The sequence below is a fragment of the Gossypium raimondii genome, chromosome 2, assembly GCF_025698545.1.
Source record: "Gossypium raimondii isolate GPD5lz chromosome 2, ASM2569854v1, whole genome shotgun sequence".
In the NCBI taxonomy this organism is placed as follows: Eukaryota; Viridiplantae; Streptophyta; class Magnoliopsida; order Malvales; family Malvaceae; genus Gossypium; species Gossypium raimondii.
The window spans coordinates 46,953,708-46,971,029 of record NC_068566.1 but is presented as its reverse complement, the minus strand read 5'-3'; the positions used below and the strand labels follow the sequence as shown (position 1 = coordinate 46,971,029).

At 31.2% G+C, this 17,322-nt stretch overlaps 2 protein-coding genes across 2 annotated transcripts; one reads left to right on the top strand and one right to left on the bottom strand.

Moving 5' to 3' along the window:
- Nucleotides 1-374: 374 nt before the first annotated feature.
- Nucleotides 375-3,239, top strand: LOC105789257 (formyltetrahydrofolate deformylase 2, mitochondrial). The gene is made up of 8 exons (XM_012616571.2): nucleotides 375-549; nucleotides 675-787; nucleotides 1,611-1,761; nucleotides 1,831-1,904; nucleotides 1,998-2,157; nucleotides 2,307-2,405; nucleotides 2,487-2,573; nucleotides 2,955-3,239. Exons 1-8 carry the CDS (start codon nucleotides 409-411, stop codon nucleotides 3,099-3,101), a joined length of 972 nt encoding a protein of 323 aa, XP_012472025.1. The 5' UTR covers nucleotides 375-408; the 3' UTR covers nucleotides 3,102-3,239.
- A 594-nt stretch (nucleotides 3,240-3,833) lies between these two features.
- On the bottom strand, nucleotides 3,834-8,510 carry LOC105789256 (VAN3-binding protein). Its single transcript, XM_012616570.2, has 6 exons — nucleotides 8,024-8,510; nucleotides 7,090-7,477; nucleotides 6,039-6,203; nucleotides 5,287-5,336; nucleotides 4,795-4,852; nucleotides 3,834-4,189 (listed from the first exon to the last, which is right to left on the bottom strand). Exons 1-6 carry the CDS (start codon nucleotides 8,273-8,275, stop codon nucleotides 3,945-3,947), a joined length of 1,158 nt encoding a protein of 385 aa, XP_012472024.1. The 5' UTR covers nucleotides 8,276-8,510; the 3' UTR covers nucleotides 3,834-3,944.
- Between the last annotated feature and the right edge of the window lie 8,812 nt (nucleotides 8,511-17,322).

Sequence of the window (17,322 nt, the reverse complement as noted above, 5' to 3'; positions counted from 1 at the left end):
CTTTCTATGTCAGATTCTTAATCTAACTCACTAATTAAGTTTATTCACATGTTATTTACATTTAAGCCACCTAGTACATCTAACATTTTTAACCAATTTACTATGTTTTTTTAATCTACAAGGATTAAAATGTCTTTTAAAGTAAAAGGATTAATTTGAACTTCTCAACATAGTAGAGGGACTTCTGCTGTATTTTAACCCGTAGATGCTATATTTTAGTTTAAATTATTATTATCGTTAAAAGAATTTTAGTCAGTTAAACATATCAAATAGTTATTAAAAAATTATAAAAGTTATAAAATAAAATAAAAAAGAGCCTGATACGTTGTCGTATTACCGTCTATCCGAGAGATTCAATAGCCAAGTATTTGGTGGCGGGGAGGCACTGGGAAGTGAAGTTCTAAAGATATGACTTTCACAAGACGAGTATCATCCTGCTTCTCCCAGTTTCTGGGATTTGCAAACAGGTCCTTCAATTCTTATAAATTACCCGGAGATCCCTCTTCTTCTCCTTCTCTTACCTATGGCATCCATATCTTCCACTGCCCTGTATGTCCCCCCGTCCCTCCTCTCTCTTTTACTTTGCTCTTCACCCATTTCCAGTTCTTTTTCCTATTTAATAATGGATGATTTTATCTAATTGTATTTTAATTGAAATCTGTTTTTTTTTATAGGATGAAGTTGGAATAGTTGCAAAACTATCCGAACGTATAGCTTCAAGAGGAGGAAACATACTTGGGGCTGATGTTTTTGTTCCTCAAAACAAGAATGTTTTCTATTCCAGAAGGTAAGATTTTATTTATTTATTTTTTAAATTTAATGGTTTAAAGATTTTCTAATTTAATGCTAGTTGTTTTCCATTGATGAATGCAAGATACAAAGTTTGAGTTTGGGTAGCCATTATTTTATGCCAATGTCATATATAACTCAGTTTATCCTCATTGTTGATGTGACTCGGCTCTGCGGGGAGTCCTAGTATTGTCTTTGGTTGGAGCTTTGTTGCCTCAAGTGGTAGCATGTTCCCCATAAATGACCTATATGCCGTAGATTATAGCTTCGAGTCTATCCTTGCAAAAACTTTTCAATTTGCCATGGTTCTACTTGTTCAGATACTCCGAGGCGTTTTTGTTCAATAAATCCGTTAGCACTCTTAGTAGAGTATGGAGACAAAACCTTGACCAAGATCTTCAAGGTTTTGTCACCTTCGAGTGAATGTACTTTGGAGTACGAGTACTAATCGGAAGTAGTGACAAAACCTTGAGAACTCGTGGTATTTAACAATTTCGGATTATGCATTCATAATACGGTCCAACAAGTTGAGTAGGGTTGTGACTTGCAATCAAAGAATTTTTGGATGATATGTGTTGTTGATGTTGAATACTTCTTGTTTTGGCTGAGACATAAGTTATAAGAATAAAGAAGAGATACCATTATCTTAATTGTTTTCTCAATTACATCTTTTTGCTTGTTTGTGAATTTCCAAGAATGAATATTGTTTTAGTCTGAAAAAACGGTTAATATGTCCAATGGTAACTGTACTTTGTGACAACAGGTGATTGATTCAACCATAATTAGACATGGATCTTCTTGTTGTGTGTACAAATTTGCAGTGAGTTCGTTTTTGACCCCGTTCGATGGCCTCGAAAGCAAATGGATGAAGATTTCCTAAAGCTTTCAAACATGTTTAGTGCCATAAGATCTGTTGCTAGAGTCCCTGCCCTAGACCCGAAGTTTAAAATTGCGGTCCTTGCTTCGAAACAGGTATACCATTGTTTCTTTTCCCCTAATTTCATGTTTTTGCATGATTGAACCATGTTTATCTTGCTCTAGGACCATTGCCTGGTAGATTTGCTTTATGGTTGGCAAGAAGGAAGACTTCCAGTTGATATTACTTGTGTGATAAGGTACTACATAAACCGTAGTTCTTTGTCTTTTGAGTCCTATTCAAGTTCCGTTTTCGAAAATTCTGATTTCAGTGTTTATCAATTGTATGGCAGTAATCATCATAGAGGTCCAAACAATAATGTGATGCACTTTCTTGAAAGGAATGGTATCCCATATCATTATTTGCACACAACTGAAGGGAATAAAAGAGAAAGGGAGATCCTAGAGTTGGTTCTAAATACTGATTTTTTGGTACTTGCCAGGTACATGCAGGTAACTGAGGCTATATATATATATATATATATGTGTGTGTGTGTGTGTGTATGCATCACCATAATGCGATACACACGCGAACGAGAGTAAATACGAGGTCTTAAACCATATATGCATTTCAATGAATCAAACTAGTGTTATTATTGCAGGTTTTATCTGGTCAATTTTTGAGGACATATGGGAAGGATGTAATTAACATACACCATGGCCTTTTGCCATCATTTAAAGGTGGGAATCCATGTAAGCAGGTGGGGTATTTTTTTGCTTATATCCTTTAGTAATTGAAAAACTATAGATGCATGTTAAATTTTTCTAGATTATGTTGGCAGGCTTTTGATGCAGGTGTGAAGTTAATCGGTGCAACAAGTCACTTTGTAACCGAAGAACTCGATTCGGGGCCTATTATCGAACAGATGGTATTATTCTATCTTTTCTTACTGATGCTCTAAACATTGTTTCTTGATCTTTAAGTAATAGCTGAAACTGCAGTTTCTTGTTGTCTCAACATGTATATATAATCACTGTTCAAAAATTCCCGGTTTTTGGACCATGAAGTTAACTTCTTTCGACTGAGATGAAAGGGTCCTTTCATGGTTGTAGTTTCTACAAATTCTTCAAGTTATTTGGCTGCAACATCCAAATCCCTCATCGTTCATGCTATTAGTATTTTCCGTTGAAATTTGCTTACTATCAACTATGCTTACTGAATTCATAATGATTTGCTTTTGAAGTTGGTATGGTTCTCGATTTACGACCATTCTTAACATGCAATCCTTAATGCCTTCGTTTTTTGACAGGTTGAAAGAGTTTCTCACAGAGACAATTTGCAGAGCTTTGTGCAAAAATCCGAGAACCTTGAGAAGCAATGCCTTGCAAAGGCTTTGAGATGGTACTGTGAATTGCGAGTGTTACCATATGAGGAAAACAGGACTGTTGTATTCTGATGAGAGAAATTAGAAGATAAAAACACATCTATAATTTGCATTTATATATATATGGCACTATATACCACATTAACTGTAATTGCAGACATTTGTTCATGGTTTCTTTGGATATAAGAAAATGAAAACTATCAAGGTATACACCATTGCTCTAAGTTAAGGTGCAATGATTGTGACCCCAACAAAACAACAGTACTGGGAAAGTTAGAATATTGTTTAAGGGATGCATTGAGGGGTTAATGTATAATTTTACCTTTTGTAATTTCATATTTTTTAAAAAGATTAAAAGAGACAAATTTACCATGTTGGGCCTAGGTCATTGCCTGCCCCCATCCTCCTCTACCCCTTTACTATGTTTGGGGCCAAGCCATTGCTTCCCCCTTACCTTTGCCCTGACGACAATGGAGGTAAATGTGCTTTTAATACTCCATGCTCAAGCCCATAATACCCCCTTGATCCATTTTACTCACTTGCTAACGTTTGCATATTCATTTTAGTACAAAGGTCTCCAAAATATTTTACTTTATTATTATGTATCGAACCTTTAAGTAAATTAACACATGTTCTATTTAACAACTTAAACAATATGATTACGATTCTAATTAGGTCAACTCATATTATAAAACTCATAGTTTAGCTTTGGCTTAGACTCATCAAGTTGGACACGATTAATTTGAATTCAAATCCTATCTATTTTCACAATAATAAATTTGAAATATTTCAAACTCGAAATGATTTCAACCTGAATTCAACCTATTTCATTCTTCATGTATAAAAGTTCATAATTTCAACAACCCCAAATTCACTGTGTATGCACAAACAAAGATGAACTATATACTACAAAAACTATATACCATCGTTAATACTCAAAGATTCAAGAGAAAGCTCAGGTGGTTGACCATGGCAGACTTGTCGTAGTAGATTTTGAATCCCATCCACCCATTTTTGCTTGTCAATTTTGCTTTTACACTTGAATTCTAACAGCCCCTGCCCTGTTTTGAGACCAAAATAGAGTTCCTCTGAATCTGAAGTTTCCCTTTCTTTTCTATATGGCCATGCTGATGTCTCATCACACACTCCATAAACAATACCTGCAAACAGGATAAATGTTAGAGAAAAATAAAACGGTTTAATTGTTGTTTTAGTCCCTGTACTCTTTTGTAAAATGGTAAAAAAATATTAAATTGTGCTACTAGTCTTTGTACTTTTATTTGATCATTTTCAGTCCTTGTACGTTTCGAGCTTTAAAATTTCAGTCCTCACCAAATGGTCACCGTTAAATTTATTAAGTTATGCTATTTTCAAGATATGATACGACAAACATATTATCATATGTATAATGCTACATCGGCATGTTATTTCAACATATCACTCATTACAAACTCATTTAATGGTTTAACGACTATGGTTTACATCAATGCTAGAATTTTAAAATTCGAAAAGTATAGGAACTTAGAATTATCTAAATATATAATATGGACTAAATCTAAAATTGTACACATAATATAAGACTGGTAGTTGAATTTAACCAAACGAATTTAATTGTTACTATTTGGGTTAAGCTTAAATTTTCAAAATTTGAAAAGTATAAAGGCTAAATTTGATCATTTGAAGTGCAAGGACTAAATACACAACTTTCATAAAATACAAGGACTAATAGCAAAATTTAACTTAATAAAATAAGAGAGGTGCTTACATTTATTGTTGTTGGAGAATGCTCCCCCAACGTGTTTGCTTTTGAGCTTAATTATTACCTGACAATGGCAGCTTTCTTTATAAGAGCTTGCAATATGTACTGCATTACTTTGTATTTTGAATATGATTTCTTTATTGGTAAAATTACCATAGGTAGTTAGGTTTAAAAATAGATAATTTAATTTATGTACGTTTTATTGTTAAAAATTAGTGTGATTAATGAAATAATCAGTAATGACATGTCTTTTGGTATATCATACGGATGTAGAAAGACTAATTTTTAGCATAGAAATGGATAGAATTTTTAACGGAAATACATATTTGCTTTTTAATCTATAATATATAGGTTAATTTGCCCAATTTTTTAATAAGTGGAGCAAAATGTATTCTGACTCCTAATCCAAGGACCTTCATGATACTTTTACCTTCTTTATCATGAGAAAAAAAAGGGGAAATTTGAATATGGTTTCTTGGTGCATTTGTATTTGAGTACCTGAGATTTCTTGTTGATGTACACATTGACCCGTTTCCATCTCAACACACCTGAGAATAGCAGTAACAAGTGACTTAGCTGTAATTCTTTAAAGTAGCTCAATTAATCAAAAAATCCGAATAGGTTAATCATAACTCGAGTTCAGTCTAATCTGATTTAATAGTTAAAAGTTAAACAACATCAACCCTCACAACTCAAACTTGAAAATAATTTGAATAAGAAATTATCTAAGCTCGAAAAAAATTTTAAATTTGAGTGTCAAATCCAAAATGATCGGATTCAAAAAACTTGACTGATAAACTCGAAAGACGATAACTCAAAGTGACTTGAACCCAAAACGAACCTAACAACAACTAAATCTGAATGAGTCGACCATAGAATGATCCAAAAGTTTTAAAACCAAAACTCAAATTGATTGACAGATCTAGGAATTACCTTCTCGTGTGTGTTGCAATAGTAAAATTATAAATTAATACGATGATAAATTTACATTTTAACTCCGCAAATTTTACAGTAAAATTCTAGCCTCTTAAAAAATTTTGACTTCATCCTTTACCTTAAATGATACAAAATAGAATGTCAAACTCGAAATGATCAATAAAAAAGTTTTGATTGATAAACCCTAAAATTTAAAATGAACTCGAATCAAAATCATTCAAACCCAAAATAATCTAAAAACTAATTAACATGAAAATTTTAAACTCAAATTGAACCGATCCAAATTCAATCCGACTCACTCAACTAGAAATTACCTTTTCTTGTATGTTGCAATAGTTCACCTTGACAAGGAGGATTTTGCTCTTTCATTTGAGTATGCAAAGCATCAGACCATTGAGTTTCTGCATATGGACTTATTGCTGAATTCTTCTTTGCTTCTTTTGGTATTCTTGCCTTCAAAGCTGCTTCTCCTCTCAATGCTATAATAATTTCAATAAAAAATTGAAAAAATTACAAAATTATAATTCATAAAAAGTACTGCAAAATTCATATACAATATAAATGTTCATGAGTTGAACTAGACTAAAATCGAGACAATTTTAATTATAATATTAATATATTTTATGCTTGTTCAAGCCCAACTCAAATGTAAACTTAAAATTTTACTCATGCCCATTCATATTTTTAAATAGATAATCCAAACTCATTTTAAGTATGTGGATACTATTCTTTTAATTTTATATTAATTTTATTTATTAAAATTTTATATATAAGTAATTTAAAATTATAATATTATTGAATGAATATATTATAATATTATATATAACTATAAATTTAATTAATATGTTATAAGATACATAATAGTAAAATTAACATAATATAATGTAAATTAAAATATGCCATAAATTCTTGTATTTTTCATAAATTTAGAATTTAGTCTATATAATTTTATTTCTTATAATTTAGTCTTAATACTTTTCAAATTTTAAAAATTCAAGTTTAGTAACGCTGTTAATTTTTTTGTTAAATTTGTTGGTGTAACTAAAAACTAACATTGTAATAAACTTAAATTTAACAAAATAATTTTAACAGTAGTAATAAATCTAAATTTTAAAATCTGAAAGGACTAAATTCTTAAAAATAAAAGCATAGAGGTTAAATTTTAAATTTATAAAAATACGAAAACTAATGATATATTTTAATCTATAGTATATTATAAACTCAAAAACCGACCGAAGGAAATCAAGTTCAAATTTTAAATATTTGAACCCGAATTCAACTCATATTTCAAATGGTTCTTCCACTTAAACGATTAACTTGAACAGTAAACAGATAAAATATACAGTTAGAGATAAGCTAAATCACCTGTTGCAGCTGCTGCAGTGAGTGTAATCAAATCACCTGCACTTTGAATATCCACTGCTGATTTCACAACTGAGGCAACTCGGTCGTGATCAGCCCCAGCTAGCTCAGCTAACTCGATGCAATGGGATGCCAGAAGTTCAGTAGCGGATGCCAATGCCATGCTCATTTTCGAGCCTGCGCCGCCGCCGTTGGAGTTCCCTGCGGCGGCTACCGAGGCCAAACCTGCCGCTAATCCGGCGATGGAAACGGCGGAGTGAAGCCGAGCGTTTTCTGCACGTATTTTGTCTTTCTTCTTCACTGTGTTGGTTCCTATTTCTTTGTGATGATTAAACCATTTGCTGATTGTGCCTGTTCTTCGACCATTAATGGAGTTCATCCCTTTCCCTGCCTAAAAAAGGTTTAATCAATTTTTAGTCCTTGTACTATGATAAAATTTTATATCTAGTCCTATTTTTAATTTGGCATAATTTAAACTATCTACTTTTATAATGTTTATTTCCTTTTAAGTTTACAATAACGATAAATTAAAGTATAAATATAAATACAAATCTCGAACCGGTAGAATCGAAAAGTAAAATCAAATTATTACGACACAAGTAGATAAAGAAATAAAAAATCTATACAAAACCGACTAATTCGGACTAAAACAGATAACATTGTTAATTGTTACCATTCACGTCAAAGTTTAATCAATCTAAAAATTTAAAACTTTTCTTTAAATTTTAACATAGTAGAAGGACTAAAACCTAAATTAGACCAAAAATACTAGAACCAGGAAACCAGGATTTGCAATGATATCTATCAAGAAAGGATCAAAATTTTAGTTTTTGATCCATGGAAGCACAAAAGATGAAACAAATCGTATATAAAAAAAGGGGTAATTAATTAATTAGTTAATGATGTTTTAACAAATAAAGATTGAAAATTTACTTACAATTTGTGGTGCATCAAAGGATTCTGAAAACAATGAACTTTGATTCTTATTATCATTATTATGATGATCAAATTCAAAGTGATTGTGTTTCTGGGCAAGAGCTTTAGAGATTTCTGATGTAGATAAACTCCATGATCTTGATAAAAACTCCATTGGCTCCTTTGGTGTTAATGGCTGAGGGATCAGTTCATCATCACCATCTTCTTCTAATAAAGAACCATTCTCCCATGCTGAATAAAACCCAGTTTCCATTTCTATTTTTATGAAATCTTTTGAGCTTTTAGGAACACTTTTTTTATGAAATTTTTTGGGTATTTTAGGACTTGGATGTAAATGAAAGAAAACCCAAGTTTTTGGAGGAAAAAAAGAGAGAAAATTATTGGGTTATGGAAGAACAAAAGTTATTGTCTTGTTGGTAATTATATAGAGTATAGAGATGGTGTTGTAAAGAAATATATGTTGGAACAGTGACTCAGTGAGTGAGTGAGTGACACAAAAATATAATTAAACATGGGAACAGATATTAAGATCTAGTGCTTTGAACCGTTCACGAATTCAGGTATTGTTTTTACTGATGTGGACTCGGTGAGTCGTAGTCCACGAAAACCCAAAATTTTGTTGTATGTTTATATAGGTTTAAATCTGCTATCAGTCCCTGTTTTTTTTGTATATTTGAAATTTGATCCTTCTATTTTTAATATAGGAATTTAGCCCCTTTTAAGTCCAACAATGTTGAGGCGCTCCATCTTCGTGAACCCAACCTCAAGCTCGGATCTTTTACAAAGTTGGGAGATAAAGTTCTGACTCGACTTGACAGGGTTATGGCATTATCAATTGTACTTCAATTACTAAAATAGATTAAATTAAAAGTAAATAGATTAAATTTCAAATATGTGAAGAATACAAGTACCAAAAGCAAAATTAAATATACATTATAAAGAGGAAGCATTTGCCCTTGAAAAAAGGGGTGATTGTTTCTCAATATACATGCAATTAAGCTCCTATATCCATAAACATAAATGTTGTAATTAAGAGTATCTCTAAATCTTGCTTTAGAACTAATAAAAACAATAAAGATTTAATTATTTATTTTTTTTGGTGGGTTTAGAGCCATTTCGCTTTCGGTTGTTGGATTGTTTGATAATGTATGTGAGCAGAAATTGTACCAACCAATGGCAATGGCCATGCATGAAGCTTTGAATGGACGGTGGGTTCCTTTGAAATGTGTTCCCAATAATGGATGTTTGCCACATTGGGTCTTTTTGGGGTTAATCTAATGGTCAAGATATATAGTTGCAATCTTCTAATAACCACAAATCTACATTTTCATTCTCATTTTCATTTTCATTGTAATAGTTAAATCCTATGGATTGAATCTACTGTCCTTTTGCTTATCTAGGAGTCCATACTGTCGGCTATTAATGCAAGCTAACTTATCTAGGATATCTATTCATTTTGGATTTAGGTTATTCAAGTTTTTCAATCACATCATCTTGGATTTGGATTATGAGTTTTACATTTGAGTTCATGATCATCTTAAATTTAGATTATTTTGGGTTTAATCTAGATTATCTAATCAATTTGAGCTTAAGCTTTGAGTTCAAATCATTCAAATTTTCCAATTAGATCATTTGGATTTGATCAGTTCATGTCCAAATTAATTATTCAGAGTTTAAGTAATTCTCAATTCAAATAATTTTTTATGCAAGTTTGGATGGGTTTGAATTACTAACTTTTTATGATAAACTCAGACTGGGTCAACTTTAGATTCGGATTAATCGAGGTGAATTTTTCATTTAATGTCAAAATTGATAAGTTTAACCCGATACGAATAATAACATTAAAAAAAACAAAACAAAAGTCAGTTTAATTAATTGGCTACCAATGAAGTCTTGACTCAATATTTAAAAACAATATTAAAAATTTTGAGAATTTTAAAATTTTAAATTCGAATCTTAAATATATGAATTTTCCTTCAAATTTATATTTATTCGGATTATAATTAATCAATCAATCAATTAAATGGATATAATAAATTCAATCCAATTGGAATTGAATTTTATACATTGCAACAAAAAGTTGCTTATAATTATGTGCTTGAAAATAGTTTGGCTAGAGTGAAGTCAATATTAAGCTTGTCAGCCTCTCATTGAATGAGAAATAACACTTTATTTGTATAATTATTTCTCAATATATTGTCATTATGAGACTTTAATGTATATGGTTATCTCCATTAGCTCTATATGTGTGGTTGAAGCCATAACACTCTTCACAAAATCTCATAATGAACGCTAGCATTTTTTTTGTCAGAATTATCCCACAGTTAGCTTACACCTAACAAAGTAATTATTTTCGAGAAAGTCTTTAAACTGATGTACACCCAACAATGATAGTTATTATCTTCGTATCTTCATTAACTTAGGTACTCCTCTTTCATAAACTTTACAGGACTTTAAATAAAGAAGGAAGAAAAATACTGATACGAAGACAATACTTCAACATTATTGGGGGTTTGGTCGACTTCCCAAAAAACATCAAATCGAGAATTTCTTCAGAAAAAATCTATTAAACCTCAACAGGTATAAAAGCTAAATGGATCACTAAGTTTAGTACAAGACGAAAACCATAATTTGACAAAACAAAACTACTGTAAACTGGGGTTTTGGAATTATGGAAGTTGATTCATCAAATTAAAATGAATAGCGTGTGAAGTTGATAATTGCCATCCCCCAAGAGCCTTATCTGGTAGTGTTCTTGGCCAGACAAGTAAACGATGTTCACGTGGTTTTTGCATGGTTAGGTTCACGTCTGTTTCTCTTTCTAAAACCGCCTCCCAATTATTTAAAACCTTAAGGCTCTGCTCTGCTCTGGTCTGATCAGGTCGGGTCGGGTCGGGTCCCAAACTTTTGTCTTTGTAGTTGACTCTTCTGCCTTTTGATAAGCTGTGTTAAATTAAGTTGAATTTAACAAATAAATACAATGATTATTAGTAGCCTCCTACCAAATATTTGGTATACTGGTAATGTATATTACATTTTTAAGCGAAGTAGAGACAAAGTTAGAAAATTATTTTAAGAGAGCCAAAAATGAATTATAAATTTTTCGAGGGGTCAAAATGTAACTTTATCATTATACTAACATGTAATTTCATAAAATATTAAGAGACTAAATGACAAATATATCATTTTTGAGGGTTAAGACCATTATCTACCTCTCATCCTTGAAGAAGAGGACTCGAATTCAAACTCTGAAAACGATATTATAACTTTAAAAGAATTAAATTTTATGAACTTTAAAACAAATACGAAAGATACACTACTATACTTAAAAATCTTAGGTTTTTATTTGGCTAATATGGAATGTGACATGATGATTGATTTAGAGACTAATAAGTTAAACATCGGTGTAATGTCAATTTCGAAGCTATTTCCGATGATGACCCAAAATCATCAATCAATTTCGTAAGGCTACCTAACAAATTAAATAAAGTCAAATTCAGCAACTTTTTTTGAAGCTCCATATACATGCATAGCTGTACTCGTTTTCCCTCTTTAAATTATCATTAAAATTAAGTCCTTTGGATAATTCATAGAATATATATATGTGTGGTTGCAAGAAACAAGTGCCTCCTGTCGTATGTATCATATGTCGTGAAATCGGATCCATCAATCCAACCTGTTGAATTAAAAAATTATTGGTCTGACGGTTTAATTATAAAATTGGATTAGAAAAAACTAACTAAATTGGTAAAAAAATTAGAAAACGAGAAGCGAAAGAGGTAATAAAATTGGATTTTGGGTTATTTCTGAAATTTTTAACAAGGTGTTGGGATAGATTTCGGCCTTCTATGTATAGCTCACATTATATGGTGAGAAATACCTACTAGTATAAGAAATATGTGTATTATTATAAGGATTTTTAGGGACCCCAATTTTTTATTTGAAAAAAAGGTGGGTCAATCAATCCATAGCAAAGGTTATGTGATTAGATTTCAATGAACATAGTTGGATATGGCCTGTTATTATCATATATCCTTTCACTTCGAGAGCCCTAAGATATGGATGTATCTATGACTGAGAGGAGGGAATTTCTTAGGTGGTTTTTGACCACTTGAAAGCTACCTTTAACCAAATTAATGATAACGAAATCACATTTGTTACTTATTATGGGTCTATTTTATACTTTTCATCTATGAAAATATCTTACAAAAATTGAGAAATTAATTTGATTGGGTTACATCTAAATCGTTAATTTGAAAATTAATAGTTTCACCATTTATATGAAAGGAATTAACAAAAAATCAGTAGTTCAAGCATTTATATACAACAAAATAGAAAATTTTAATAGTTTAAGTTGACGCGTTTATCAACAATTGAATCAACTTCACAATTTTCACAAATAAAACTAGAGCTTGAGGAACTAACTTCTTGACTTTTGTTATAGCAATTAAGTTATGCAAGGTGTTGGGACAAACTATGGTGGTGGTTCACATTGTGTATGGTGCGGAAAGCCACTAAAGTTGAAGGTTTAGGTTGTATAAAAAGTTAGGAGAGTGTCGTGGCATGGTGATTGTATTATAAGTAGTTGAGCTCTTCTATGTGTCTTCCTTGGTGCTGAAGGGAGGTATTTATAGAAGGAGGTTAGCTTGTAATTAGTCTCGATCATTAAGCACTTTACTTCATAGGTACAAATGATGAATGGTGGATTGTCAGCTAAGAATACTATCGGAGTTTATATGAGATGACTAGGCGAAAAAATGTTAAATATGATGAGGTGACAGGTTAATGGGTGCTAGTAGGTGCTTTTTCCCCTATATCATCCGGAGATTTTAAAAGACCAACTATGTGACATGGCATTCGGCGGACTAAGCTCTTGGCAAGGTCGAGCTTCGTCGAATTATATCTTCATCTTCATGCGTTGGATGGTATGGCAGGGGTTTGACTTAATTGCGTATAACTAATGCCCCCTAGATTAAAGAGATTATTAAGTGACTCAGGTTTAGCGAATATTTGGTGAGGCTTTAGAAGTTCTGGACATCAAAAATTAATTCTCTGAATCATCGTGCCTCTTCATTGATGTTCTTAGACTGCTCAACTCTAATTGGGGTTTTTGAAACAACATTGTTTCGTTGTCACAGTTGTTTCCTTTTGTGGTTCATTTTAGTCCCGTTGTGGAGCTGAAACTTTTATTTGCTTCTACTTTTTCTTTGCACTTGCTCTTTTTCTTCTTTTATTTGTCTTTGGTCGAAAAATTCCTTTTTTTATTTCTTGTTTTTTCATTCTTATCATTTTGTTCTTTAGAATGGATGTCAATTTTTTGAAATTCCAAACAGAGAATGTTTTGGTGGCTAGGGAAGAACGATCGTGTTCCACTACCATTGCAGGAATGATAATGTTGAAACTCCAATGTCTTAAACATCCTCATTACAAATAGAAGTTCTTAGTTACATCAGGTACACATCGGATAAGCGATGTTCTGGCTAATGGAAGATGCTTCTATCTTCCTTTACACCTATTGGAAGCGAGTTCACTTACCTCTTCATCCTTGGTTTGTTGAGATGCTATAGTTGTACTACATTTCTTCTGGACAATTATCAAAGGACTTTTGGCACTTATTAGTATTGTACTTTTTAGCTTGTCAAAGGAGTTTATAATCACCTTCTTCAGTCAAATTTAGGAACATGTACCCTAACTTCGAAGCATCTCTTTGCATCGGTTATTTTAAACCACAAGGGAATCATAAGCCTGAGGTGAACAAGTTCCTAAAAAATATTATTTTTTATCCCCAAAAAAGAAGAATTTGCCCTACTCATGAGTAAATATTTCGTAGTAGTCTCATTATATATACACTTTTCTTAGTATATCCAGATAATGGGTAGGAGCATAAATTGAAACATTCTAAAACTACACAAATAATTATTAAATTGATAGCACCACATAAAAACATTCCTCTTAAAGTAGTTGTTAATACGAATAACAGAATCTCTGCTATATCTATTTCTATACATTCTTATAGAAATTAAGTTGGAGATTTTCCCTTTCCTATCAATTTGATCCTCCCTTTGTTTGCAAGACTTTTGGCTTCTTCACTTGGTGAAGACTTCGTCGAGAATCAATTCTATCATTTAAGATTAGGGTCGCTAATATTTAATGAGGTGTGGTTCCTAAATAATTTTTAAAGATTTTTTCTTGGAAGGTGTAGCCCCGAATAATGTGACTTCAAAGGAATTGACTTTGTTTGACAATGTAACATAGCAAAAATGAAAGGGTAAAGTTGTTGCTCCGTCGTTGAAATTATGGAAATGATGAATGATAAGCTTTTACAATATCATTTGGTCTTGGTGTTTGGTCCACCTTAGTGATGATAATGGATGGAATCTTGATCTCTTGTTCATGATGATGATAGTTCTCTAAAAGTAAAGACATAGCTTTTTGTTTAATTTTTCATGGACAACGTCAATTGTCATAACAATTAAGTTATACAAGGCATTGTGATAGACTACAATGGTGGTTCACGTCATGTATGGTGTGGAAAGCCACTAAAATTTTAAAGTTTAAGTATAAAAAGAATTTGGGAGAGAGTCATGGTAAGGTGATTATATTATAAAAAAGAAAAAGCTTTGATATCATAAGAGGTTTTTAGAAAAAAAAGATAGAAAGTTGTTCTAGATAATGAAAACACTTGTATATATAGGTGATTTACAAATAAGATAAAATTTTCAAATTATACAAAAATAAACCAAATAATTAAGAATAGGAGAAAACTAAGGGATAATTACATAAAAAATAATGACCAACAAAACTAAATAAGAAATGGTCTTTCATTAATAGGAGGAAGGTTGGCTTGGCGTGAGTCCTAATAATCAAGTTCTCTACTCTATAGGTAGAGATGATAGAGTGACAAATTGTCAATTAGGAATACTATTGGAATGAATGTGAAGTAATTACACGGAGAGATGTGATAGATTGATAAGTGTTAGCAAGTATTCTTCTCTATATATCTTCTAGGGGTGATATGGATCCATTGTACACAACATGACAATCGACCAAATTGAAACTAAGTTCCTAGCGATTTCAATCTTTGTTGAAATACAATTTTATCATAAATCGTATTTAAATTTATTTATATTTAAAAATTAATATATAATTTTTTTTAACAATAAAATGAAATTGAGCTACATAAAAAAATATCATATTGTAGGTAGATCAAGGACGAGTATAGTACATACCAATATAGACTGCCTATTTTTTGCTATTGAAAGTATTGAAACAAAAATAATTTGCCATTGAAAGCTACTTTTTTCCCCCTTTTTTGTTCGGTTGCTTGAGTTGCCATTGTCAAATATTATCTCTTTTCTCTTTAAATGACTATTCAACTTATATATTTAACTTTTAAGCAAAACTATTTAAAATGATATTAATTAGATAAAATGATTAAGTTCAAGAAAATTAAATTAAATTTATGAAATAAATAATTTTTAAAAAATTAATATTTATTATTACCAAACAAAAAAAAAGTATTTATTTTGTCGAGACCAGGTGTCCATCACCGATCCGAAATTCGTCCTGAAAAACTCCCTTGTATACATTTCTAAATTCCCTCTTTAGGGAGTCGAGATCTTTTTCTTCTCTGCTTCTTCACCAGAACACCCTCCCCTCTTTTTCCACTACTGTTGATATCGTATATCAACAAATTCTAAAAATATTCAAATATATATAGATATCTAAATCTAGGACTAGATATCTTATATAGAAGAAAAAGGGGAAAAGGTATATCCACACATAAAAGTAGAATAAAATGAAAAGGAAAAAAGGGGAACAGGAAAAGTAGTTGGGTGGAAAAAGAAGAAAGGTTATGTCATCTTCTTCCACCACTTGCTTTGCCTTTATAAAAGAGATCCACTAACCAAAACCCTTTTTTCTTTTGTGCACACATCAATGGTGTTTAACCAATGAAAACAAAATCAAGTTTGAGTTCCACATTGCAGTAAAGCAGATCTAACTCAAATCACTTCACCACATTATCTAAAGGAATCGATTCCTCTATCATTTGAATTTAAAAATTATGATCTGATAGAAATCTTTTCTATTCTATCCCTCCCATTTGCTTGCGCATGGGACTTTTCCAACGTAATACCATGTTTCTTGTCTGCTAATTACACTGCCTTTCAACTCCCCATGGATTATTTTATTTACTCTCATTCCAATTTAAAAATTAGATGGATTTATTCAAATTTAAGTTTAATTTAATCTGATTTATCATAAAACTAACGACTTAAACTCATTCGATTCGAATTTGAAATTATCTAAATAAGTAACTTGAAATGAATCAAAACACGATGAATACAAACTGGCAGATTGTGGGCTTGGCCTTAAAAATGGTAGATTTGTCATTTAATCTCTTAATTTTTTATAAAATTACATATTAATATAATAATAAAATTGAACTTGAAGCAATTTTCTAGTTTCACTGAATCAAATCTAAAATAATCTAAACTTGAAATTATTTGATCATGTAATAATCGAGCTTCAAACCCAAATGAATAACTCGAATAGAAGCAACCATGACCCAAAAATTCCCAAAAATTTTAAAGTTTGAAATTACTTGATCCGAATTTACCCACACCAAATTTGCAATATTGGTAATCCCATGTTACTAGTCTTTGTAGTCTAGAAAATATAGTCAAATAGGTTGCCTACTAAAATAATGGGTAGATTTGTCATTTTTGGGTTTGTAGGCTTAGAAGTTGTAGGCTTAGAAGTTTGACGACCCAATTTATTTTGGGTTTTTTCTAAATTCTAGGTAAATTATAATTTCTGCCCGGCTTATGAAGAATTTTTTAGAATCTAAATTCGTGGTTTGTATGGTTTTAGCCTGATTCAATAAGGGCATCCTGTTCATAAATTAACTTACCTGATGACTCCTTTCAGACCAGTACGGTAATCGATTTTCGATCCAATTAATTTAACTGGTTAATTCAATTTGATTCAGACAACTATACTTATGAACTGATAAAAATTTTTCATACTTCATCTCACAACGAAATGTTTTTGAATAGTTATATCGAAAAAATACAATATTTTTAAAAGAGTGTTACGAAATAACACATCTAATCTCCATTTAGATGTTACATTAATTGTAATTTTATATTCCCTATGTAAAGACTACTTTCATATCATTTTCATTGATATGATTTGATTATTTATTATTTTGTTGCATCCTAAAGGCATAATAAAAGTCTGTAAGATAAATTATTTTCATATCTAGAAATTTTAATTTGTCTAATTGATCAGTCTAAT